This window comes from Canis lupus, chromosome 8 (genome assembly GCF_011100685.1).
Source record: "Canis lupus familiaris isolate Mischka breed German Shepherd chromosome 8, alternate assembly UU_Cfam_GSD_1.0, whole genome shotgun sequence".
Lineage (NCBI taxonomy): Eukaryota > Metazoa > Chordata > Mammalia > Carnivora > Canidae > Canis > Canis lupus.
Window position 1 is genome coordinate 22,768,699 of NC_049229.1, and position 24,765 is coordinate 22,793,463.

The 24,765-nt window shown below is 36.8% G+C and overlaps 3 protein-coding genes across 7 annotated transcripts in view; 2 read left to right on the top strand and 1 right to left on the bottom strand.

Annotated features, from left to right (window-relative positions):
* The window catches only part of PRPF39 (pre-mRNA processing factor 39), a 38,427-nt gene extending 33,652 nt beyond the window's left edge, over positions 1–4,775 (top strand). For all 4 annotated transcript variants that reach the window (XM_038544616.1, XM_038544617.1, XM_038544618.1 and 1 more), the window contains 4 exons: positions 177–361; positions 3,369–3,443; positions 3,676–3,796; positions 4,040–4,775. In XM_038544616.1, the coding sequence (XP_038400544.1) occupies positions 177–361; positions 3,369–3,443; positions 3,676–3,796; positions 4,040–4,096 (438 nt within the window). In that variant the 3' untranslated portion in view covers positions 4,097–4,775. The remainder of the gene's footprint in view (positions 1–176; positions 362–3,368; positions 3,444–3,675; positions 3,797–4,039) is intronic.
* Positions 4,776–5,530: 755 nt separating this feature from the next.
* FKBP3 (FKBP prolyl isomerase 3) lies at positions 5,531–15,795 on the bottom strand. Of its 2 annotated transcripts, none has more exons than XM_038544620.1 (7): positions 15,633–15,795; positions 12,958–13,059; positions 11,774–11,881; positions 9,550–9,685; positions 9,014–9,081; positions 7,093–7,190; positions 5,531–5,876 (listed from the first exon to the last, which is right to left on the bottom strand). In XM_038544620.1, the coding sequence occupies exons 1-7, from the start codon at positions 15,738–15,740 to the stop codon at positions 5,822–5,824; spliced, it is 675 nt and encodes a 224-aa protein (XP_038400548.1). In that variant the 5' UTR covers positions 15,741–15,795; the 3' UTR covers positions 5,531–5,821. The 2 variants fall into 2 exon arrangements, with proteins under 2 accessions (XP_038400548.1, XP_038400549.1); XM_038544621.1 differs by lacking the exon at positions 15,633–15,795 and adding an exon at positions 14,533–15,464.
* A 1,473-nt stretch (positions 15,796–17,268) lies between these two features.
* Positions 17,269–24,765, top strand: part of FANCM (FA complementation group M) — a 62,871-nt gene continuing 55,374 nt past the window's right edge. Inside the window, exons 1-3 of the mRNA XM_038544622.1 lie at positions 17,269–17,949; positions 18,514–18,686; positions 21,350–21,427. Of these exons, the coding sequence (XP_038400550.1) occupies positions 17,442–17,949; positions 18,514–18,686; positions 21,350–21,427 (759 nt within the window). The 5' untranslated portion in view covers positions 17,269–17,441. The remainder of the gene's footprint in view (positions 17,950–18,513; positions 18,687–21,349; positions 21,428–24,765) is intronic.

The window sequence follows — 24,765 nt, forward strand, 5'->3', positions numbered from 1 at the left end:
TATCAATGTGCTAATGTTTTTTTCACCTGTTTTGATGTATGCTCAAAACGTTTAGTGTGTTACATTTTAATATGATTTTCTTTTCAAATTTAGACATTAAAATGAAGACATTTTAAGTATATATTCTAATTAAAGTATCTTAGAAATATTATTAATTGATACTGCTTTTTACACAGGAAAATACAAAGTTATACCTCAATTTACTTGAAATGGAATATAGTGGTGACCTCAAACAAAATGAAGAAAATATCCTAAATTGTTTTGACAAAGCTATACATGGTTCATTACCTATTAAAATGAGAATTACATTTTCTCAGAGAAAAGTGGAGTTTCTTGAAGATTTTGGTTCAGATGTTAATAAGTAAGATCTTAATTATATATTATCTATTTGTATAGTAAATGAGCATTGATAATTTTCGATGAGAGTTTGATGATTAGTACAAATTAATATATTGTTAAATTTAAGATGTGTGTCTAGGTTATTTTTTCCTTAAATATATGGGGGGTAATTCAATTTTGCAAATATGTATGTGTTTAACAGGATATATAGTTTGTGTTTCCTTCAAAATTGTTTTCAAAATTTTAGCATGGTAATGTAAACAATGAGAGATGGCAGGAAGCAGTAATTCCATGAAAAAAAGAAATGGATCAAGGATTGAACCCTAAAACACAAACAGTATATATAGGCCATGAAAAGTGGATGGGATTAATCAGAGATAGGGATGCTGTTTTATTTCTGATCAGAGAAAATAGATCTGGTTGCACAAATCATGCCTAATGAACTCATTTTCATACATTTTAAGAAGCTGAAAGTTGAAGGTAGCAGAAGGATTTTACTCTAGGGCATTTGGGAAAAAAGCTTATGATTTATTTTTGCAAAATAGAAGTATTGATTAGAGTATTGCTGCTGTTTCATTCTTAACTGATTCTAGTAGGCAACTTATCCCAGTTCTTCTATCTTTTCTAAATACCCTATTATAGAGTGATTTCCATTGAAAACAGTTCTTGATAAAATGAGGATTATTTATGTGGCTGTTTTACATATGTTTGTATACATTTTTGATGGCTGAGTAAAATTTTAGTTAAACTAAAAAACATTTTAACATAATTTTTAATACAATTGTATATATGTGCTTGACATATTAAATCTGTTATATGAATTATCTAGTGTAAAATATGGAACAGTCTAATGAAAGTATAGATACTGTTTTGTTGTTTGTTGGTATTGTTCTTTTAATAGATGAAGAGAGGCTTAAAGAGATTAGAAGTTTTTCCAAGGTCAGTTAGCTCTTATTACATTGTGCAACTGGGATTAGAATTTGCTTCAGAGTCTGTGCTTCTAACCACCTGGGCTGTATATTTAGTGTCTTTGTTTTGTACTGAAAAAGTACACAAAAGAAATGGGAATTTAATTCTAGGTTTTAGTCTAGTTGGGTGGTTTGATGATCAGAGGAAATAGGTATATGAGGTGGTACTGTTAAGGCTGTGATTTCTGTGGATCAGAATGGATTTGTCATCCTTCGCAGAGGAGATGAGGCTTCATTTAGTTACTGGATTCTGACAGAGGATAAAATGGTGGAAGTTAAAGTTCATTTAAAAGTAACATCTGGTTAATGGAGGGGTTTTGAAGTAATGAGTATGAAGTTGGTTGTGCTATGCATTGAACACTAGGCTGGGTTGGAGCACATGCAGTACCACAACTGACGGTAGGAAGCTATTCGAGTTTTGACTGAAATTAAATGACATAGTTAAATTTGGCAGTAATATGTGGACAAATCTGAGTCATAACACAAAGATGCCAGTTAGGCCCCTCAAAATACAGAGGTTCTGCGTATCCGGTTTTAAAGATTTTTATAGTTGAGATTTTGAAAAGAATTGATTGAAAAATAAATGAGCTTAGAAGTTAAGGTAGCAGTATAATGTATTGGTAAGAATTGGTTTAATTCAGACAAATACATGCTTAAATCTTTACTGTGCCACTATTTGTGTATTTCTCAGTTTTCAAATTTTCTCATGTTATGATTGAATCTCTCATCACCTAATGCACAGGTTGTTAAAAGCCTTAAAAAAATTAGTACATTTAAAGTGCTTGATGAGTAAACACTTTAACCAGAGATTGCTGGTATTAACAATTTTATAGTGTCTTGAACATTTTGGAATAGAGTTACTGGTTGTTATTAGATGTGTATGTATGCAGGCTGCTCAGGGAAGTTGTATATGCATGTAAAGTGTTAATGGTCATTCCTCAGAAATGTTAATTATCTGTGTTCAAGTTTATGATTACCTTAAAAATAAGGCCATTTGTCTTTATAAAAAAATATTTCAGAAAATGGTAAAAGGAAAACAATCTTTAGGATATTACAGTCAGTTTGGCTTCAAGTGACATCGTTTTTGAAGTTCTGAGTTCCAGGTGAGACTTAATACACATATCATGTTAGAATGTTTTTATTTAATAAGTTATCTTAAAAAAAAAAGATTTATTTATTTGAGAAAGAGAGCATGCAGGGGAGAGGGGCAGAGGGAAGGGGAGAGAGTCTTAAGCAGACTCTGTGCTGAGCACACATCCCGACACATGGCTTGATCTTACAACCCAGAGAGCATGACCTGAGCTGAAACCACGAATTGGATGCTTAACCAACTGTGTCACGCAGGTGCCTCCTGAAAATTATCTTTTTAATCAGTGATAACAGTTAAATTGTAGTTTTTTTTTTTATATTGTAGTTTTGTATTAGTTTTAATTCAGTTTATCATATGGCCAAAGTTTAAATATATTTTATCCTGATATCAAGGATCTTTAATAAGCATTGTTAAATTAGATCTCAAAAATATGTAAATTACAAAATGGTCAGGACTCCTTTGCAATGGACAAAAACACATTCTCAAGGTCACTATCTTAGTTATATAATAATTTCCTAGGCAGGTGTTCCACATGTGTTAGAAATGATCCCAAAGATAGCTCTTGACCAATATCCCATCAGCTTCAGCCAACTGTAGTATGGAGAACAGGCATTTTCTAGTAGCTCAAAAATCCCAGGACCGACTAAACGTTTTGGTTTGGGTCATAGGCTCACGCTGAACCAGTTCTTGGTCAGGGTATATAGTACTGGCCAGTCCTGAACCCCTGAAGCCTCATTTTGAATCACATGGACTGAGAAGGAAAGTGCAGAGTAGTGGTTTCCCAAAGGAAATACATTGAAAAGGTAGCTAGCTGGGAGGTTTGCTTACTGGTTCATCTCACCAAAAAAAAAAAAAAAAAAAATCAATGTTCATCGCAACATATTTTTATTTCCAAGTGGAAATAAGTCTAAAACTTTATGAATTTAACAATTTGATTTTTGTATATTCTAGAGGATTTTTTTTCCTTTCAGGCTTCTGAATGCTTATGATGAACATCAAACACTTCTAAAAGAACAGGATTCTTTAAAAAGGAAAGCAGAAAATGGGTATGTAACTCCTTGAATTGGGAAGGGATGCTTAAAAGACATTTCATTTCATATTATGGTAATTTAAATAGTTTATATTCACGATTTGAAAAAAAAATCATACAAAACTTGAGTGATTAAGAACTTTACTAAAACAAATGTACATAGATACAAATGTACACATTCACCCATTTGTTTTAAAAGTACTTACCTGTTGGAATTTTGAAAGTTTCTTTTTTGTCCTTTTATTTAGATCAGAAGAACCAGAGGAAAAGAAAGCTCACACAGAAGATACAAGTTCATCATCTACACAGATGATTGATGGTGATTTACAGGCAAATCAAGCTGCATATAATTATAGTGCCTGGTATCAAGTGAGTTCACATAATTGAATTCTTTGTGCATAGATGTTATTAGAAAAGCATAAATTAGGATAGTTTTTTTTTTTTTAAAACAACTACTTCTATTCCAGACTGTATAATTGTCTTTTGTGGTTAAGTCTTAGAATTTTAGCAGTGAACACATGCTTGTTTTCTTAAACATATCCTCTTTAATTACTTTTATAAATAGAATTCAGCCAGTTCTAGCATGCTAACATGTGTGCTTTTTCCTTTCAGTACAATTATCAGAATCCTTGGAATTATGGACAGTATTACCCTCCCCCTCCAACCTGATGAGAAAATGTATCAGATGGAATTTGTGAAAGATATGAAATTATTTTTTTTTAATGAGGGATGTAAACATAGCATAAGCTTGTTGTATTTGATAACTTGTCTTCCTGTTTCTGTGTAACATGATTTGTTTAGTAATAGGGGAAGAAATGTCACTTATTAGCTTACCACAGATACTATTTCCTACCATTTATAAAATTTACTTTTTATTGGAGAACTATTTTTTTGATTTTTGCATTAAGTGGTCTAGAATTCTTTTGCAATGCATTTGCAACAGAGTTTTGTAGCCTTAAGGGGTAGGAAAAAAATAACTGACTGTAAATCATGTCAGTGTAGTACAAGATTCTGAAAATACATAAGGGCTGGTTATTAAGGATTTACCTCTGTAAAAAAAAATGGATTTTTAAACTTTGATGACAAGGTTTTGTCTGTTTCAATTATCCTTGTGAATTTGGATCTAACTGCAGAAAAGATACACTATTAAATACTATGTCTTGGGATAGAGATTATAAATGAAAAGGAATGTTTGCATCCCTTTTAAAAAATGAAAATCATATCAAAAGTATGCTGTTTCAGGAGACTTTGTATTTAGAATATTCATGTAAAACTTGTGAGCAAGCTTTCATTTTGATCAAACTGATCATCTTCATTTTTGTAATAAAACTGAAGATTCCTCAATGAATTGTTATGAATTTATTGGGGGGGGGAGGAGGTGGATCACCTAACAATATCAACTTTATTAATCATGATTAGTGGTTTATTGGTTTAAGTATACTTTTTTTGAACTTAGTTATCTTCTTGCCAGGATTAGACCATTTAGCTTTTTGCTTCCTCAGTTTCTGTGCTTGTTTTCTCATTATACAGAAACATTTAAAGATTTTTTAAAGAGGAGGGGCGCCTGGGTGCGGCTCAGTTGGTTGAGCGTCCAACTCTTGGTTTCGACTCATGTTGCTATCTCAGAGTAGTGAGATGGAGCCCCACATGAGGCTTTGTGCTCAGTGGGGAGTTTGCTTAAGATTGTTTCTTCTTCCTGCCCCCCCAACCTGTGTGTGTGGTCTCTTTTTAAAATAAATAAAATATTAAAGAGCTTCTAAAGCTTTAGAAAAAAGCTTTACGATGTTATGTATTTGAGATAGAAAGATACAAGAGAGAGCATGAGCAGGGGGATTTGAGGGAGAAGTAGGCTCTCTGCTGAGCCAGGAGCCCGACCTGGGACTTGGTCCCCAAGACCCTGAGCGAAAGGCAGACACTTAACCCACTGAGCCACCCAGGTGCCCCCTTAGAAAGTCTTTAAAAAAAAAAAAAAAAAAAGATTTTAAGAGTGCCCCTGGCAAAGCTCTCTAGACAATTTTGCTTTTAAGTCCCTCTTCTGATGAAGTCTTAGTTCTGGTTAATCCTGGTTAACCTCAGAACATTTATATATTAACACCAAACAAATCAAGACACTGAATACGTTTTTATTGAGCCTTTTAGTTTACAACATGAGGTAAAAGGAAAGTCACTTCACCTTAACTAATATTTTACACAGCTGTAGTAAAATATCTCAAACTTTAAGGAATTATGATGGATTACATATATTAAAAGTTGGGGATTGGGTAAACAATATCTGAGTTCTTGAATTTTCCAGTTGACTCTCCCCTTACAATAGTAACCAGCTCTAGTTACATAAGTTTCTTCAAGGCCATGTTTTATTGTTGCTAATGTCTTTATATCTGAAGCATTGCTATTTCAATCAATATCCACTAATTCCACTTCAAAAATGAGTTTTGCATTTGGTGGAATTCTATTGAAGTAGTCAAGGTAAATTTGATAAAAATAATTTCTTCCTTCACTCCCAATAACCTCAGTCTAAAATTAGAATTATATATGGAAATTGGGTATTAACCCCAAAGGGAAGGGCTTTATGACTGAGTGAGGTGCCTAGTGGTTCCTAAAAGTATCTTTGTGAATGGGGATCATAACCTATCAGTATAGGTTGACTAGATCGGTTGAGCTTGAACAAGGATCTTCTTTTCCTAGTATTCCCAAATTAGCTACCACCTAATGAAGATTGCTAGTCCATGCTTAAGAAAATAAAGGCGATTTCGATCTAGTTGAGTGTATAAATTACATTAAATCAAAGTTATCATTTGAGGTGTAGTACCTGATATTTGCTGTGAATTTTAAGGTGCTGAGTTCAGAGAAGTGTGGTTTTTATCTGATTGGTCTTGACATAGTTCACAAGAGAGAGGGAGCTGTAGTTGAGCCATCTAATTTTGATAGGTTTAGAAGAGGGCTATTATATTCCCAAATAATCTTAACTGGTAAGATTGGAGAGGGCTTCCAAATTTTTAAAAAGTTACTTTAACTGATCCAACTAGTCCAGTGGGAATGGAACCAACAACTGAAAAAATTACTTCTCACTTAGTTATTGGATTGTTCTGGTAGACATGGTCAGGAGGTGTGTTTTTTTAAAAAAAGTTTCAAACTGGGCCTATTAGAAAAGTACTGTCATTAACAGTAATCACAGATGCCTTCCACTATGTTGGACCTATGGTCTCTCTCCTTCAAAACTGGTAATCCCCAACATGTCCTCCATTTCTAATCTCTGAGTACCCATTTAATTGCCTGAAATTATACTGTAGCATAAAATTACTATAAGTCATACTTGTTTGCTTCAGTTGTTTGTATTGGACATCTTAGTTCCTTGAAGTAAATCCTTCATACAGTAACAACTGCTTTTCAAAGATGGAATCTTAAAACCTCACAGTTTAGCTCTCAAAAATGGAAAACCTGAGTTCCAAGAGGAAAAATGGTAGATTCTATTCTAGCTCAAGTTTGGCATACTTTGTGCCAATAAAAAATATTAACTACTGTCTATATTGGAGCTGTTGACACAGGAATACTAGTATGGACAGGATTCCTAATCTGAAAGTTAACCTAGACAACATATCTTTTATATATATTCAAGTGGCCTTTCTTCGTGTTTTTTCTTTACTCACAAAGGAAAAAAAGGATACTTGGCATCAGGCTGTCCTTTCTTTCCATAAGCCCATTCTGGTTCAATCTCTAGTCGAGCCTTTTCTCCTTTACTCATAGTTAAGAGTGCTTCATCCCACTAAAGGCAAGAACATGCAATAAAAACTAATGATAATTTGCAAAAAATACATGAAAAACTAGAAGACTGAATATACCAAAAAGCATTGTTACTGGATTTCATAATGTCCTTGATTGAATCTTTGTTCCTTTATTACCTCAATTAAAAAAAAAGTTATTTTTTTGTGTAATACACTCTTTAAATGGTACAATGTGAAAGTACTTTTTGTAAATGTTAGCTGTCATACTTTACAGAAACCAGTTATTAGTACTATCATAAAAAATTTGCTATACTTGTTATATCCTAGCGCAAACTTCTGAATTTATATTATAAGGATAAACTAGTAAGTACTTACTCTAGAATCATCTTAAGTTTGCTAGATTTTGGAGTCATGGTGGCATATAAGATAAACTACATGTTACAACATTAGGGGTAAGAGTATTCAAAGAAATAATAACAGGTTTCTAGGTTGCCATTCCAGTTTGTCCAAATTTGGATCTTGTATAATTTTTTTTTTTTTTTTAAGTAGACTCTTTCCCCCCCAGTGTGGGCCTCAAACTCAACCCCAAGATCGAGTCACGTGCTTTACCAACTAGGCCAGCCAGATGCTCTGGATCTTAAAGCCAGTTACCAAAAACAGTTAAACCAACAGGATGCAAAGATAAATATATGACTAATATCATATACTCTGTTGAAATGTTCAGTCACATAAAGCTCAAGGGACAGACCTGTTATATAATGGAAATTAAGAATATGGTTTACTAGAAGAAATATGTAAGCAAATTAGTCCTAGAAATAAAAAAATTGATCACCTTGGTATAATCAGGTAGCAGTTAAGGTTATTTTTAGTTAAACCTTTGGTTTCAAGATGTTTTATATGCTATTTTGGGCTGTGGATATGTTCCGTATTTTAGAACTTGCCCAAGTATAAAGAACACCGAGGGTTCTCATAAGTGCATTTAACAGGCATTTCAGTTATAATGTTTGATGCTGTGAATAAAGACCTTTTAATAACAATAGGCCCTACAAAAACAGCTTTGTTCAGTGCTCTATTACATACTCTTGTACACTGCATTGGTCAGTACAGCTCAATCCTACCTTCCCCTTTTCTCAAAGTTCCCTTCTATTATCTCTCACATGTAAAGGCAGGTAAAAAAGCATGCTTATGTGTGAAAAGTTTTTCTGGTTTTTGAACCTTGGTTGTGAGAAGTGAAAAGGCCCAGAACAAACTTCTGCTTCTATAAGGTACTGCAGTGAAATGGATCTTTTACCTTTCTCAATTGTGTGTAAGTGATAAAACAACTATGTGACATTTTTTAAGAATCTTAAAACAGGGATCTCTGGTTGGTGCAGCGGTTTGGCGCCTGCCTTTGGCCCAGGGCGCGATCCTGGAGACCCGGGATCGAATTCCACATCAGGCTCCCGGTGCATGGAGCCTGCTTCTCCCTCTGCCTATGTCTCTGCCTCTCTCTCTCTATCATAAGTAAATAAAAATTAAAAAAAAAAAATCTTAAAACATAAATTTAGAAAGCCAAACTTTCTGATGAATTACTTTATGATGAAAAAATAAAGAGGGGTAGGCATGAAGAAAATATTTGAGCCTCTATTACATTATATACTGTAGTCATGCTCATTTAATTGTTTAGCAACCCTGAGGAAGAATGTACTGTTGTCCATATCTGAAACCCAGAAAACTTGTGTCAGATCAGTTAACAGTGATAGCACCTGATTTGTCAGAATCCAAAGACAAATGTTTTCATCATATCCCAAATCCTACTTATGATACCATAGCAGATACAGCATGTACCAGAATATCTATTGATTCATTGCCATTTTTTACTTACTCCTCGGATAACTTTGCCTATTCCAACCTTAAAACTTAAAGGCTTGGCATTTTTCTTCTTCTTTGAACCTGTAAAACAAATTTTCCTTATAATGCATGATGAAATTAAGTTCCAGTGGAAAAACAGTGATTTGTCTTTAAACTGATTTTAGAACTTACCATATTATGCATTTGAAAAGAAATAAAAATTCAGAAAGTTAACTCATCAAGACAATTCTGTATGTAAAAATAGTTATGGTCCCCAAAGCAGGAAGAGGGTAAAGACCTATGTTTACACTACTAAAACACCACACTATTCTGCCTTTTATGTTAAATACAAAAGCCTCAACTATAGGACATTAACGAAGTTTAGACTAAGCTTTTTTTTTTTGGCTTCCCAACAACCAAGATTTATTCCCCCCGGCCAATAATCACAGGTGCAAAGGACTTTTGGAAAAAATTGACAGCCAAGAGAAAGGTATAACCAACTGTTCATGTACCACACAAATATTTTGCAATGCCTTAAAGCTAAAAAGATAGGATTACATTTACACTTACTGGTTTGAATATTAGTATCAAAAACAGTCCCATCCTGTAGTGTTCCTGTATACCAGCAGTGAACAACATCTCCCTTTTTGGGAAAGTTGGTTTTATCTCCTTTTTTAAGGACAGATTTTGTATATTTTGGTGGACCCTAAAAACAAACAAAAACAATACATAGAGTTAGTAACTCACATCCTTCTATGGTGGACGACAAAGAGAATTCTTATACAGCCAACTGTGAACCAAGTCTCGGCACAGAGTTTCACAGATTTGGTTAACTCTGTTGCCTCTGGTTCACCTCTGAGTTAAAAAAATTCATCTAATTGTTGTCTGTGGTGAGAATATTAGTAAGTAGCCTATCTATAATTTAATTTCTTTTTTTTTTTTTTAATATTTGATTTATTCATTCAAGAGAGATACACACAGAGGCAGAGACAGAGGCAGAGAGAGAAGCAGGCTCCATGCAGGGAGCCTGATGTGGGACTCTATCCTGGGACTCCAGGATCATGCCCTGGGCCGAAGGCAGACGCCCAACCACTGAGCCACTCAGGTGTCCCTCTATAATTTAATTTCAAGTAACTTCTAGCTACTTTGGAAACCAATGTTCTTTTGACAAAATTGTTATTCAACAAATGATAAAATAAATCCTATTACTTTCCAAGGTTAGAAATATAATTACTATTTAATTCCTATAAAATCATAAGGCATTAAATAACGCATTGTGACTTTTTTTTCCCCAAAGATTTGAGTTGTTTAGCACCAATACTAGACATTACTAAATATTTTTACTATATCCAATTAGAACGAATATAGTAATACTCCATTTGTTTCTGAACTTGAAAGTAAGTTCACACGAGGAACAGAATTATCTATAGAAATTACTCTAACAGGCATATTTCCTAAAACAAAGCAGGATTATCAGTTTTTTAAAGAATGCTAAAGGCTAATAGGTGGTAATTCATATAGGTAAGAAAAGCAGGGTTTTTTTTGCTGTACTTTAAGTATCAGTTTATTACTGATATTTACATTTCAGTTTATCACACATACTATTTATGTGTGAAGAGGAAGAGGGAGAGGAAGAAGCAGACTCCCTGCTGAGCTGGAAGCCTGACATGGGGGTTGATCCCAGCACTTGGAGATTATGATCTGAGCCGAAGGCAGATGCCCAACCATCTGAGCCACCCAGGCACCCCATAACTCTTTTTTTCTTAACCTCATAATGATACACAATCTGCTGCCTCATACCTTTTTATTGTAATTTTCTGGAAGGTAAACTATTTTGCCAATTGCTTTTGCAATCCTTCAATAATTATTATACCTTTACTTACCTTAGTAGCTGCTGAATATCTTCCCAGTACATATAACATTTATCAAATAATATTAGACATGATAAACCTCAAAATTGCTTTATTGTGTGTATATATCCATGAACATGAAATTCTGTTTTTCAACCAAGAGAGTATCCTGTGAACTAACTAGCTTTAGGTATATAAACTTCTATAATTGTATACTTGAACTTACACTCTATCTACAAATATCCAAATGCTATAGTACTTCATCATTAGGTGACATGTCTTCATAAGACCTAAAGAATCAAATTATTATCACTGATACTAAGACTGTTAGGAAGGAGTTATAGCTTAGTTATTAGCAAGATATTATCAGAAGTGGGCAAGATTATTATCAATTTAGCTCTTTTGTGGCTGTTCTAACTGCTGTCCTTGGCTCTACTGAGGCTGTCCCTTTGCAGAAATGGTTTTATCTAGTTCTTCAAACCTTTGTACCAAAATGTAAGACCTATGTTGGGAAAGATGAGACAGAAGACTCCACACCCTGTTGCCAAGCCTGGACTATTTCTATTGCCAAGGATACCATGTACATTAGAAAAAGCTAAAAATAATCACAGTGAAACGGCTTTCACTCAGTCAAACTTGGCTATAGAAGCAGGACTTAAAATGGCTTTGGAAGCTCAGGAGTTCTAGTCAGACATAGAGGAAATATAAAATACAAAGCTAGAGGTATTTTATAGAAAAAGCTTATTAACCATAAAGCACTGGTTCTTACATGTTTTTCTTTTTTTTTCTTCCCTGATTCAGTACACCTAAGGGAGATAACACACCCCAAATCAGTGTTTGGCTCACTCAAAGTAGTCATACTCAACCACCCCTTATTATGAGAAATCAGTGCTATAAACTTTCCTCAAATTCACATGAGAAATAAAATAATATTACATACAAACCTCATCCAGAGTCTCTTCACACTTGGTTTCTTTGGGTTTATCTTCATTAAGCTTCACATTTTTCACCTGCTCAGACACTTTACTTATACTTTCAGTACCTTTGAAACGCTGCAAGGAAAATGTTCTAATGTTTACCATATTCGGGACAGGCTAAAGACTAGAAGGGATATCTAGATTTTCAACTTTTCAATTTAATGAACACCTGCATTTGAATATAGGCTATGTAACTCAAATACAAATAAATGGAAACTAAGAACAAAGGAAAAATCTTATGTTAAGCATTTTAATCAACAAATTATGAACCTCAAAGCATCTCATAATATAAATGCTCAAAAGGGATCTTTAGAAAGGACAACTCAGTGGCATTGGGTGTTTGACTCTTGGTTTCAGCTACGGTCATGACTTCAGGGTCTTGGCATTCAGCCCCATGTTGGGCTCCATGCTCATGGGGAGTCTGGGATTCTCTCGGTCTCCCCTCACTTGTGCTCTCTCTCTTTAAAACGAATAAATAAATACTTAAAAAGGAAAAAGATTTAGAAAGGCCAACTCAAGACTCAGATATGAATACTATCACATAATTCCTTAATAAAGACTCTGTTGTGGAAGATAGTTATTTCATAGTGAACAAATATTGGAGAATTTTTTAAAAATTTGGTTTTCTAAAGGCTCAGCCTAAATCTAAGATTCAAAATTCATTAATGAAATAGAATTTACTTTGGAGTCTTAACTTTTTGGTAGCCCTTTTGTTGTTTTAATTTAAGCTACAGGGAATTACTATTTTTTTTAAATTTCTTTGAGAGAGAGTGAGCACAGACACATGCGAGTGTGGGGAGGGGCAGAGGAAAAGAGTCTCAAGCAGATTCTCCAAAGAACAGGTAGCCCAGTGCAGGGTTTGATGTCCAGACCCTGAGATCACCACCTGAGCCGAAATCAAGAGTCTGATGCTCAACCTACTGAGCCACCAAGGTATCCTGGGAATTATTTTTTAAAATTTGGTTCCTTTCAAAAACATAATATCCTGCTATACTGCAGATTAGCTTTGCTAGATTTGATAGTCCACTTATAGTTAGGAAAAACTCCAGGTGGAAAAAATTAAATAAATTCTGCAAATAAATTTAAAAGTTCTTTTCTCAAACACAAATATCTAAACCAATATTCTGGTAATATGATGTAATAATACTCACCTTACTTTCAAAAAGATGGTTGTAGGCTGTAACCAAATGGTCCTTGTTAGCTGTCTTGGCCACATTTTTAATGTTTCCTAATAACTTATGTTCTGCAAGAAACTATAAGGAAAAAAAGCTGGTTAGTCAAAATAATCTCCCTCATGTAATAAGGGTCTAAACTTTAGAAAATGACCTCTTATGTGAACAATTGTATCGTTAATAAAACTACTACTGATGGAAAAAATAAATATATTTTCTGCCCTACTTCATAACAAAAAAGATCGAAGGAAGATTTAAAAAATACACTATAAAGATTATTGACAAGACTGGAACTATAATATTACATAGGAGTCACACTGTTGCATACTAATGCTCTTCCCATTACAGAACTCACAGAACATTTATATAGCAAGCACACTTTGGTAACTGGATGATGCTGGTACTGGCAGGATGTTACTTGGCCATGGCCATGGGACCCTTTAACCATGTTAGGCATAGCTATCTTGACAAATGTGTAACCCATTCTTGACAGACTGGGAAGCACTGTTACAAAATGCTGGATATATGGTGGTTAAGTGTGCGGGCTGAGGAGTTAGACCACCTGAATCAAAATCCTAGCTATCTGATCTTAGTCAAAGGACAAGCTTTCCTAAAAACTTAGTTTCCATATCATAGTGGAAGAATAATAACAGCATCTATCTCAGAGAATGGTTTTAAGGATAAACACAATAATCCATTTAATGCCTTTCATATTACAGTCTATTGCATGGTGAGAACTCAATAAATATTAGTTGTTAGGACTAATAACAATGTACTTCATAATTCAAAGTAACAGAATCCCACTTCTCTTAAATAAAATCAGCAAAAACAGTTAAAACCAAGTTGGCAAATTGACACCAAAATACTACTTCTGAAATATCGAGTTATCAAAATGTAACATCATCTCAAAATCATGTAATGTGGGGATTTGAAAAATGTCTTCTTCTTATTTTTTTCTGCTTCCTTTTCTGCCTTCTGGTCCTTGATTCCTCATTTTTGTTATCTTCATAAAGCTGGCCCCTGGCACCTATCTTTTTGATAAAACAGCTTTTCTAACAAATCACTACTGTATTTTTTTTTCTCCTCTGCTTTTCCTCTCCCTCAATTAGACAAATGTTCTAAATGATAAAGGCTGAAAGGTAATTTTGATTAAATGGAAGTAATCACTTGCTTTTAGCACTCTTGTGATTTCTTTAGCAAGATTCCAAAAAAATATCCAAAATACCAACAGCTCCTTCATATCTTATGATCAATAAGATGGTGACTGTCAAATATAAGTTTAGGAATGTGAATGAATACTGGAGAATATGCACTTGAAAGATTAATATGTTGAAAAAAATTGATAATTCAAGTCTCTTGAAATTGTCCCAGGTGGGCCAGTTTTACATTAGATTTCACACTGGGATCATTTGTTCTGTAAGAATTTGATTAACTACAGTATTAAGACATTAAATGTTAACAAATGATATGCCTAGTTTACTCTATTGTTCCTGTTGAAAATATGAATTGACTGAAGAGAAAGTAATTCCACTAAAATGGTATAAAATGGAATACCTGAGGTGCGGTCTTTCTTTTTATCCTGTATCCCCTAATACTGAGCATAGTTCTTGCTATAGGTGTTGTATAAATATTTGCTGATGTCTAGGTGTATAGAACTGGATGCTTGAGAGTAACTACCTCTTAAAGACACCTCAAAATGAAAATTAACTACGATCCTAACAGAAGAACCCAGAAAGAATTCTTCTAATTCAAGTTTAGAACTTAAATGAAAAGCTGTAGAGAAACCATTCAGACTGCTGTTTCTATCTCCCAAAAGTGGAGGATCCAGCTTGCAGAAATTCTGCAGTGGTTCGGGAACTTAAGAGAGGTTATGAATGCTCTTAATTTCGGAAAGGAAAAAAGTCAAGTCTGACAAAACAAAACAAAACAAAACAACCCCAAAACACTTGTGACCAGAGTCGGGTGGTTAAGATGGAGCCTATACTGAAAAATGCAGGGCGTACAGGATAAAGAATGTCAAATTCATTTCTTAGTCTTGTTTATAACAATGGGAGATACTGTGCGCTTGAAGGCGCATGTAACTCCCCTGAAAGTATAAAGGTGAAAAGGTCACGTAGAGTCGATATTTTAAAAAGTTAAACTGCAAACTACCGTTTTTTTTTTTAAAAAAAATTACACGCATTAGTGTTCATTATTTAGTAATCGACGAGAAAAGCAAAACGCACAGACCGTTCCCACAAAAATCTTCACAAGCCTTCCCAGTCCCCTAACGGCCTACTCTCTCCTGCAGGGGCCTCACCCCGGTCCCCAGAGCAAGGGCACCCGTCCCAACCCCCAGGATCTCCTGGTTTTATTCTTTTTTTTTTTTTCCCACAGTTTCCACCCTCACTCAAGGGTCCCAGTGAGGTTCTGATGACGCAATCGCCGCTTGCCGGCCCCAAGCAGTAAAGCTGTTCCCCCCACCCAGATGGGGCAGCCCAGCTAGGGCAAGAGCGCGGCTCCCCGCCACACGCGAGGCCTCTCCGGCCTTCCAGGCCACCAGCCGCGAGAGGACGAGGGCGGGGGCACGGAGGAATACAGAATGTACGGGAATCTCCGGGGGGGTGAGGCGTCCCTCAGCCGCACCAGCCCGGCCGCCCCGCCGCCTCTGGTACCGAATCTGAACCGTGGTCCTGTAGAAACTTGATAATGTCCTTCTTGGGTAGTTGCTCGCTGCGCAGCTGCTCCACGGTCCAGGCCCGCTGTGGAACGGCCGCCGCCATCTTCCCCCGCTGCCTCCGCCGTACTGAGCCAGCCCGCCTCAGTTCAGCATCGGCCCGCCCCTGGGGCGTGGCGCGGGCTCCGCCGGGAGCGCGAGGGGGCGGGGCTGCGGCGCGGCGCGGCGCGGCGCGGCGGGATTGGGGCCGGGCCGTGAGGGACGTCGCGGCGGTGCTTGGACTGCCTCGGTGGAGTCGGGACGTGAGCGCGCTGATGCGGTCATTGCGGCGGACGACGCGGGTGGCCTGAGCCTGCCGTCCGCTCTTGGCTGGAACCGTTGTGAAGCGACCATTGGTGGTGGGGGTATTTACCAGCCATTGCCCACATTTGTGTATTACCGACGGGCTGCTAGGCCTTTAAAGCCTGTATATAAACTGCCTCAGGAAAACAGCATTCAGGCTTCTAGTCACATTCTATCTAGTTCTAGCCTAAAAACTCACACCTGAATAGTCTCGGTCCTTGTCCATCAGAACAACCCGTACCCCCTATCTCCCTTTTATTTTATTTTTTTAAAAAGATTTTATTTATTCATGAGAGAGAGGCAGAGACACAGGCAGAGGGAGAAGCAGGTTCCATGCAGGGAGCCCGACGTGGGACTCGATCCCGAATCTCCAGGATCACACCCCGGGCTGCAGGCGACGCTAAACCGCTGAGCCACCGGGGCTGCCCCCACCTCCCTTTTCAAACTCACACAGGTGAAACTGAAATACAACTGTTCCTTTCCCTGCCCAAGAAATAAAAAGACGCCGGAAAGTTTAAAAGCAAGTTCAAGAAACTGGCCAAACACAACAATGTAAAGAAGCTGCACGCAGGATGCTGTTTGCGGATGACGACGGCGATAGTATTAATGTTCACAACAACCCACACACGAGGAAGGAAATGTCCAGAGGTTACTCCAAGTTGCCAGAGTTTGGAGCGAAGAAGCGGGGAATCGTACCAAGCCTGAGGTAGAAAGCTGTCGCTAGAGTAGAATAATATCTCACTGACGCATACGGCTTGGTGTCATTTATGGAGATGTAATGATGGAATCAGGAATGCCTTCCTTTTTTTTTCTTTCAGATTTCCTGATGAATATGAAGCCAAACCGTTCACTTCCCTCTTAATAATAAAAATATTAAGATAATGGGCTACCTCTCCAAATACTGGGAAAATGAGACCGGGCATTTTTCTTTTTTTTCTCAGCTTGGATAAAGAAATAAGACCTTTAATTCTACGTAGCCCATGTGTTTTTCACCTCATCTTCCGATTTAAAAACATAGCCAACAAGGAATGTTAGACGCTCCATAACGTTAAATTCACAAAAATATGGATATTCGTGGACCTCAAAGTTATTATTATTATTATTTTTTTATCATTTTAAGCAATATCATCATCTTAGCAATGAGGCCCAAACGCCCAGTCATCGGAACGGAACTTAGATTTAAAGTCTATAAGGAAACTGAACCGCGGACCAAATTTAGAGTAACGCCAGGGTAGTGCGCATGCGTCTCCGGGACTACTCCGCAAGGGTTTCCGGGAAGCCAGCCAATCAGATTTCCGACGCAAACTCAGTGGCGGCATTTTCAACTAGATGAACCCACCGTCTGCAGTTCCGCCCTCGCGTTCCACTGTTTTGTGTGAAGGTAACCGATGGGGATCCGAATGGCGGCGGTTGAGCTGTTGGAACGGCTTGCGTCTGAGAGAGGCCTCTGGTGATTGTCAGCCTAATGAGCGGACGGCAAAGAACGCTTTTCCAGACGTGGGGCTCAAGCATTTCTCGATCAGCCGGAGCCCCGGGTTGCAGCTCTGGACCTGAGCGGCCTCAGAGCCCGGGCACCTCTACGGCACATTTTCCTCCGGCTGCAGAGGCTCAGCCGGAGTCGGACGATGATGTATTGCTGGTTGCAGTGTATGAGGCCGAGCAGCAGCTGAGGGTAGAGAATGGCGGTTTCTGCACCTCAGCGGGCTCCCTGTGGATTTACCCTACTAATTGCCCAGTGCGGGACTACCAGCTACAGATTACCCGGACTTCTCTGTTTTGCAACACGCTGGTGTGTCTCCCTACTGGCTTGGGAAAGACCTTTATTGCCGCCGTGGTCATGTACAATTTCTACCGCTGGTTCCCTTCCGGCAAGGTGGTCTTCATGGCCCCCACGAAACCTTTGGTGACACAGCAGATCGAGGCTTGCTACCGAGTGATGGGTATTCCGCAGTCCCACATGGCCGAAATGACAGGTATTTTAGAGAATGGGCTAATTTGAAATTAAGAGCTGGGTACTCGGGAAAGCACGCGTTCTGGTGGAAACTGAGCTAAAGCAATTCCATGCGGAATAGTCCCCAGAACACAGCATATTTTACATCTTCTCCCTTAAAGGATTATCTACTTGAAGCAAGCCTGGCCCTCACAAAAAAGGGTTGCTTTACTCAATTTTCAGAGACTCCCTTTAGTTTGTCGGAGCATTTTGAAGCGATTATGTGTGTATACTCCCATCAGTAAGTGAGCAGGAGGTTTCCCGACTTTCTAACCCAGAAAGATTTCCCAGAAAGAAAGTTTGCTTTTCTTAAGACATTGTGTCATTATGTAGGAATTCTCTAAAAACTGTCTAGTTGTGCCTCAGCATTGACATTTGGATCACAACAGAGCTTTAAAATGTAACAGTTCAATGATTTGTTAAATTGTTCTTGGCTGAAGGCAGATTACCAAAGGACTGCATTGTGAAATTAGGCCAGATTATTTATAGATATTTTAAAGATAACAGTCCTGGCATTTAGAATATAGAATGTCACTTTTGTTTACAGGAACTACTCAAGCTTTCACCAGGAAGGAAATATGGCGCAGTAAGAGAGTCCTTTTTCTTACACCTCAAGTCATGGTAAATGATCTTTCTAGAGGAGCTTGTCCTGCTGCTGAAATAAAGTGTCTAGTTATTGATGAAGCTCATAAAGCTCTTGGAAACTACGCTTATTGTCAGGTAATATTTCGTTTAAAAGTCTTTGGACTGTGAACATATTGTTAAAGAGTATTTTAGTGAATACTTATTAATGATGGAAGTTTTGATTGTGTTATCATTATGAAAAAGCCCCACATTATTTCAATGAAAGTAATACTTCATTCAAACAGTGTCTCTGCTGTCTTAAAAATTTTTTTTTTTTAATCCTTAACAAGACCATTACCGTGGGTGTAGATGCTGAAAGCCTAGTCATGGTTGAGGCAGTGATCTGAAATAGGGTATGGGTGGAGTTTTGGAACTAAGATAATAATCCAGAGATTGGTAGCAGATGTGCAGTGTCATTCCTTGGCAGCTAGGTAAAATACTTAACTGTCAAGAGTTGTTACCAAGATTGAATGATCTAATATATGCAGCATACCTAACACAGTGGCTTCTAGTTAAGTACTACATGAATATAAACTATAAAGGTGAAGAAGTGGGATATGGCTGGAGAGGTAATTAAGGTCCAGGCCATGAAGGTATTTGTATATTATGCTTAGCAATTTGAATGCTCTTTGTAGGACATAGGAAATACAGGTGGTGGAGACTCACTGAACAATGTTCAGTGATACTTTAGATTTAAAAGAGATTAGAAGAGAGAAGGCTAAAGGCAGGATGTACAATGAGGAAGAGGAGGAATTTAGGATGACTCCCAGGTTTCTGAGTTGGAAGACTGAGGATGCTCTTAGTCAAGATGAAGAGTTCTGGAGGCACTAAAGATTTGGGGTATTACATGAAGATGATTAGTGTAGTTTTAGATTGTTGAGTTTGAAATGTCTATGAGGAATCGAAGTACAGATACCAGTGGGCAGTGGGTGATAAAAGTATGAATTTCAATGGAGAGTTCTGAGCTGGAGATACAGCTTTGCAAATCATCAACGGGTAGGTGGTGGGTAGGTAAAACTATAATCTGGTGATATCAGGGAGAGGGTATAGCGTAAGAATAAAAGGGAGAGTTGATTTTATTTAGTGCCAAGAGGTGAATTTTACTGCCAGTTTGTGAATTTGTAGTTTCCCTGTTTAAAGAACTGAAGTTTAAGTTTATTGTATTATACCTCTGTGTTACCTTCTGGAGAATTGTCATCTTTAGAGTTGATTTTAGGCAGGAAATGGATGTATATATTTTTTTATTCATATCTTTCCAAGTAAATTAATATCCAGTGTGTTAAGGTTTCTGCTTGAGCGGGGCATTTAAAATTTTTTATTTTAACTCTGTGAATTTATTTTGTAGATTTTAGCTTATACCTAGCAACTTTAATTCATTTATTTTATTTTCAAAGAAAATTTCTAGCACCAGGTGTTTTTTTTTTTTTTTTTTTTTTTTTTAAGTAGGCTCCACAATCAGCATGGAGCCCAATAATGGGCTTGAACTCATGACCCTGAGATCAAAACTGGGCTGAGATCAAGAGTCAGACACCCAACCAACTGAGCGCCTTTGCCCCTTTTTTTAATTTACAAAGCTTATGCTATTATTGAGTACAGTAAGACATGCACTGATTTCATTAAATCCAAACAGTCCTGAGTGTTTATGATGCCTTGAATATTATAGATGGAGAAGCCAACAGGCACACCAACTCCATGAAGAATGTAGCTTCCTGGGTTACAAACACAGCACCATTTCCTTTTCTATAAAATGCTTGAGAATCCCATTTGGATGAAAGTAATGTATTTATTAGGGACATTTTGTCTTGCATCAGTTTTTACTTAGAACAATTCTATGTTAAGTATAATGTTCTGTCTTTATGTTGTATTCCATATCATGTTAAAAAGAAAGTCCATAAATAATATTTTTTGAGATTAGTCAAGATTCAGGGTCTCTTTTAATTCATCCTTTATGTGGGTTGAAATAAAGTTTTTAGATAACCTGTTTTTACTATTTCCCATATCTAATGCAGAGCTATTAGATATTGAGAGCTATTCTTGCAATTCCATTTACTTAGGGGTTCTTTTCCTTGTATTGGGGCGTCACGTGAAGGATTATTTAGGAATCTGGTGAAAAATTCAGTATATGGGTATTGAATTCACATTACCAGATATGGGTGTTGAATTCATATTTCGAAGTCTAGAATGATGCTTTGGTGCCATTGAGAAGATGTGTTAACATTTAAAAGGAAAGTTGGGCTTTTAAAGTCTTTTCCTGAAACAGTTTTTCTCCATTTCAAATCTAATTTCATACTGTTTTTTTTTTTTCCCTGTCTTTATGTTAGGACTTATCTTCACCTGGTAAGTGTGCAGTATGGATATAGCTGTAAGGCTAATAAACATATGGCTCAAACAACAGAAATTAGACCCTTTTCTTCTTCGATTTGCCCTTGAATTAACTGAGTATTTTGATTTGCCTCTGTAGTCAGCCTTGATGTAGTAGCTTTATGTATGGAAGAAACTCTAAGATGTTTTTGATTGGTGTAGAATGTAAACCTGAATTATTTGCTCTTTAGATAATGTGACTCATGATGGTTCCATCCCTTAGACCATCAATACTCTATAAGAAAGAATGATAATGGAACATATATAATAGTTTGTTTAACAGAATCACTGTTGTTTTTGTATTGATAATAGAACATATATAATAGTTTGTTTAACAGAATCACTGTTGTTTTTGTATTGGATGGATGAAATTAAAGAACATTTTTTTCTTGTTTAAGGTTGTAAGAGAACTGTTCAAATATACAAATCACTTTAGAATCTTGGCTCTCAGTGCCACACCAGGTAGTGATATAAAGGTAAGTAAAATGTCTTTCCATTTATTAACATTTAAGAAAATAACAGCTTTTGTATGGGGCCGGACCAGTTTGTCATTCTAGTATTTAGTTTGACATCAAGACTACAACATTTCTTACACATTCCTGTTTTCTTCTTTGGTTGGAGGAGATTTTCTACATGAGCAGTTTTTAGATGTCAGTATACATAAGTAGTTTGTTAAAAGTACTAAACTTTTGAATACTCTACGTGTTTTTTAAATTAAGTTTTCAGGTTTTTTTTTTTTTAAGTTTGATTTTGAACTAAGGCTTCCAGAAAATTTGCAAAAATTGCAATCTCTATCTCTACTTTGCTCAGCTACCCTAATGTTAACATATACCATAGTGTATCAAAACCAGGAAATTAACGTTGGCACAATACTAGTAACTCCTCTGTAGACCTGAGTTGAATTTTATGTTTTCCCACCATTGTCCTTTTCAGCTTCAGGGTCTGGTTCAGGATCTCACTTGCATTTAGTTGTCCTGTCTCAGTCCTTCCTATCTGTGATAGTTTTTCAATCTTCTCCAGTGTTCCATGACCTTGACAGTTTTAAGAGTAGATGTCAGTTATTTTGTAGAATATTCCTCAGTTTGGGTTTGTCTGATGTTTCTCATGATTGGAGTGAGGTTATACATTTTGGGGAAGAACACTCCAGAAGTGATGCTGTACGTTTTTCAGTGCATGGTATTAGAAAATACTTGATGTTGATTTGTCTTACTGCTGTTGTTGTTAATCTTGACTTGGTTAAGAAGATATCTTCCCAGTTTCTGCATTTTAAAATTACTATTTTCCCCTTTGTAACTAATAAGCATATAGTGGGGGATTTACTGAGACTATGTAAATATTTTAGCATCCAATGACTGTTTTTGCTTGCAGCTGTTATTTCTGTGGTGTTTGCCTAATCATTATTTCCTTTCATTTCTTTTATGATTGTTAACGTGAATTCTTTTGTAATGAAGAGTGTTTCTTCTCTTCCATTTATTTAATTCTCTGTATCAATTTGAACTAATGGACATGTATTTTTTTCTATGTGCCACAATCCAGAGCTGTCATTGTTAATTTTGTTGCTCAGATTATTAAAGCTTTGGCTATTGGGACCTCCTTTATGATGGTGCCTGCTTTTGGACATTCCCCCTATCTTTCTTTTGAAAGATACAAGATATTTATGCTCATTTAGTATTTTTCATGTCTAGCTGTGGAATCAACCATTTCTCCAGGTAGCTCTGGTTTCCTTTATTCAAGGGTAGTGAAAATTTTGAGCCCCATCTCATTATGTTCTAATTTTAGTTGCTCTGAGTGGTGTTCTGTATTGGGTTTTGAAGACCTTCTAAGTTTAAGTTTCAATTCTGTCAAGTTGTAAGCCTTTTCCTTCTACCCATAGCCTTGATATTTTTCAGAAATTTCTGTGCTGCATCTGATCTTACTTTAATCACTTTAAACATGCTGGATTGTTTTTAGTCACCTTTTACGTCTTTGCTGAAATGTTGTGCCTTCAAAAAATTTTACTCTAAACTGTCAAAAGCTAGCTCTCCCTATCTTTTTTGTATGTGTGTAATTTTCTTCTTAATAGTAATCATAATCTGTCATTTTATTTATTTATTTTTTTAAATATTTTTTTCTTTATTTATTTATGATAGTCACACAGAAAGAGAGAGAGAGAGGCAGAGACATAGGCAGAGGGAGAAGCAGGCTCCATGCACCGGGAGCCCGACGTGGGATTCTATCCCGGGTCTCCAGGATCGCGCCCTGGGCCAAAGGCAGGCGCCAAACCGCTGCGCCACCCAGGGATCCCATAATCTGTCATTTTATTTTATTTTATTTTTTATTTGTTATTTTTTTTAATTTTTATTTATTTATGATAGTCACAGAGAGAGAGAGAGAGGCGCAGAGACACAGGCAGAGGGAGAAGCAGGCTCCATGCACCGGGAGCCCGATGTGGGATTCGATCCCGGGTCTCCAGGATCGTGCCCTGGGCCAAAGGCAGGCGCCAAACCGCTGCGCCACCCAGATATCCCCATAATCTGTCATTTTAAAAAAATTAATTAAACTCAGTTTTTACTTAGAACATCAGTCTTCTATAATACCCAGTGCTCATTACATTATGTGCTCTCCTTAATGCCCATCACCCAGTTACCCCATTCCCCCTCCAGCAACCTTCACTTTGTTTCTCATGATTAAGAGTCTCTCTTTCAGGGATCATTTCTATAGTTTGTTAATCTGTCATTTTTTTGACTTATTCATTTATTTGTTGTCTTCTGCCCCATGAAAATAGTAACTATATGAATATACAGATTATGTTTATGTTGGTGGTAGCTCTGTTACTAACTCAATACCGGACATGTGGGAGTCATTCAAATATTTGTTGAAAAAAATAATTAAAAATATCAACATCTTACTCAGTTTTATAAAGTGGTCATAATTCCACTCCAGGTGATGTGGTTGGTCCCTTGGTAATTATAGTGAACTATTTTAGGTACCATACCAGGTGTTGGGAATACAAAGGTAATTAAGATGTGATTTTTGTTGTAGAGTGTTTTTTTATTTGAAATTATATTTAGTTTGGGTTGCCAGGCTGGCTCAGTCAGTAGAGCATGTGACTCTTGATCTCAGAGTTGTGAGTTCAAGGTCCACGTTGGGCATAGAGATTACTTAAAAATAAATAAATAGATAGACAGATAGATAGATAATATTTTGTCTTTTGAAACCTCATGAGACTTTTCCAGCTTTGAAAAAAATGCTCTTAATTTCTGGACAATTTCAGAATGCTGGGATCATGACCTGAGTTGAAGGCAGACACTTAACTGACTGAGCCACCCAGGGTCTCCTCAATTTTTTTTTTTTCTTAAAGATTTTATTTATTTATTCATGAGAGACACAGAGAGTGGTAGAGACATGGGCAGAGGGAGAAGCAGGCTTCATGCAGGGAGCCCGATGTGGGACTTGATCCCGGACTCCAGGATCATGCCCTGAGCTGAAGGCAGATGCTCAACCACTGAGCCACCCAGGCGTCCCCCCTCAACTTTTTAAAAAATAAATATATATTATTGAGGTACATACTATGTTAGTTTTATGCAATGTTATATTAGTTTCAGGTGTACCACATTAGTGATTTGACAATTCTTTTTCTTTTTTTAATATTTATTTATTTATTTTAGACAGAGACAGATAGCATGGTGGAAATGGGCAGAGGGAGAAGGAGAAAGTCTTAAGCAGACTCCATGCTGGGCGTGGAGCCCAACATGGGGCTTGATCTCACAACCCTGTGATCTTGACCTGAGCCGAAACCAAGAGTCTGACACTTAAGCAACTGTACCCCCAAGAT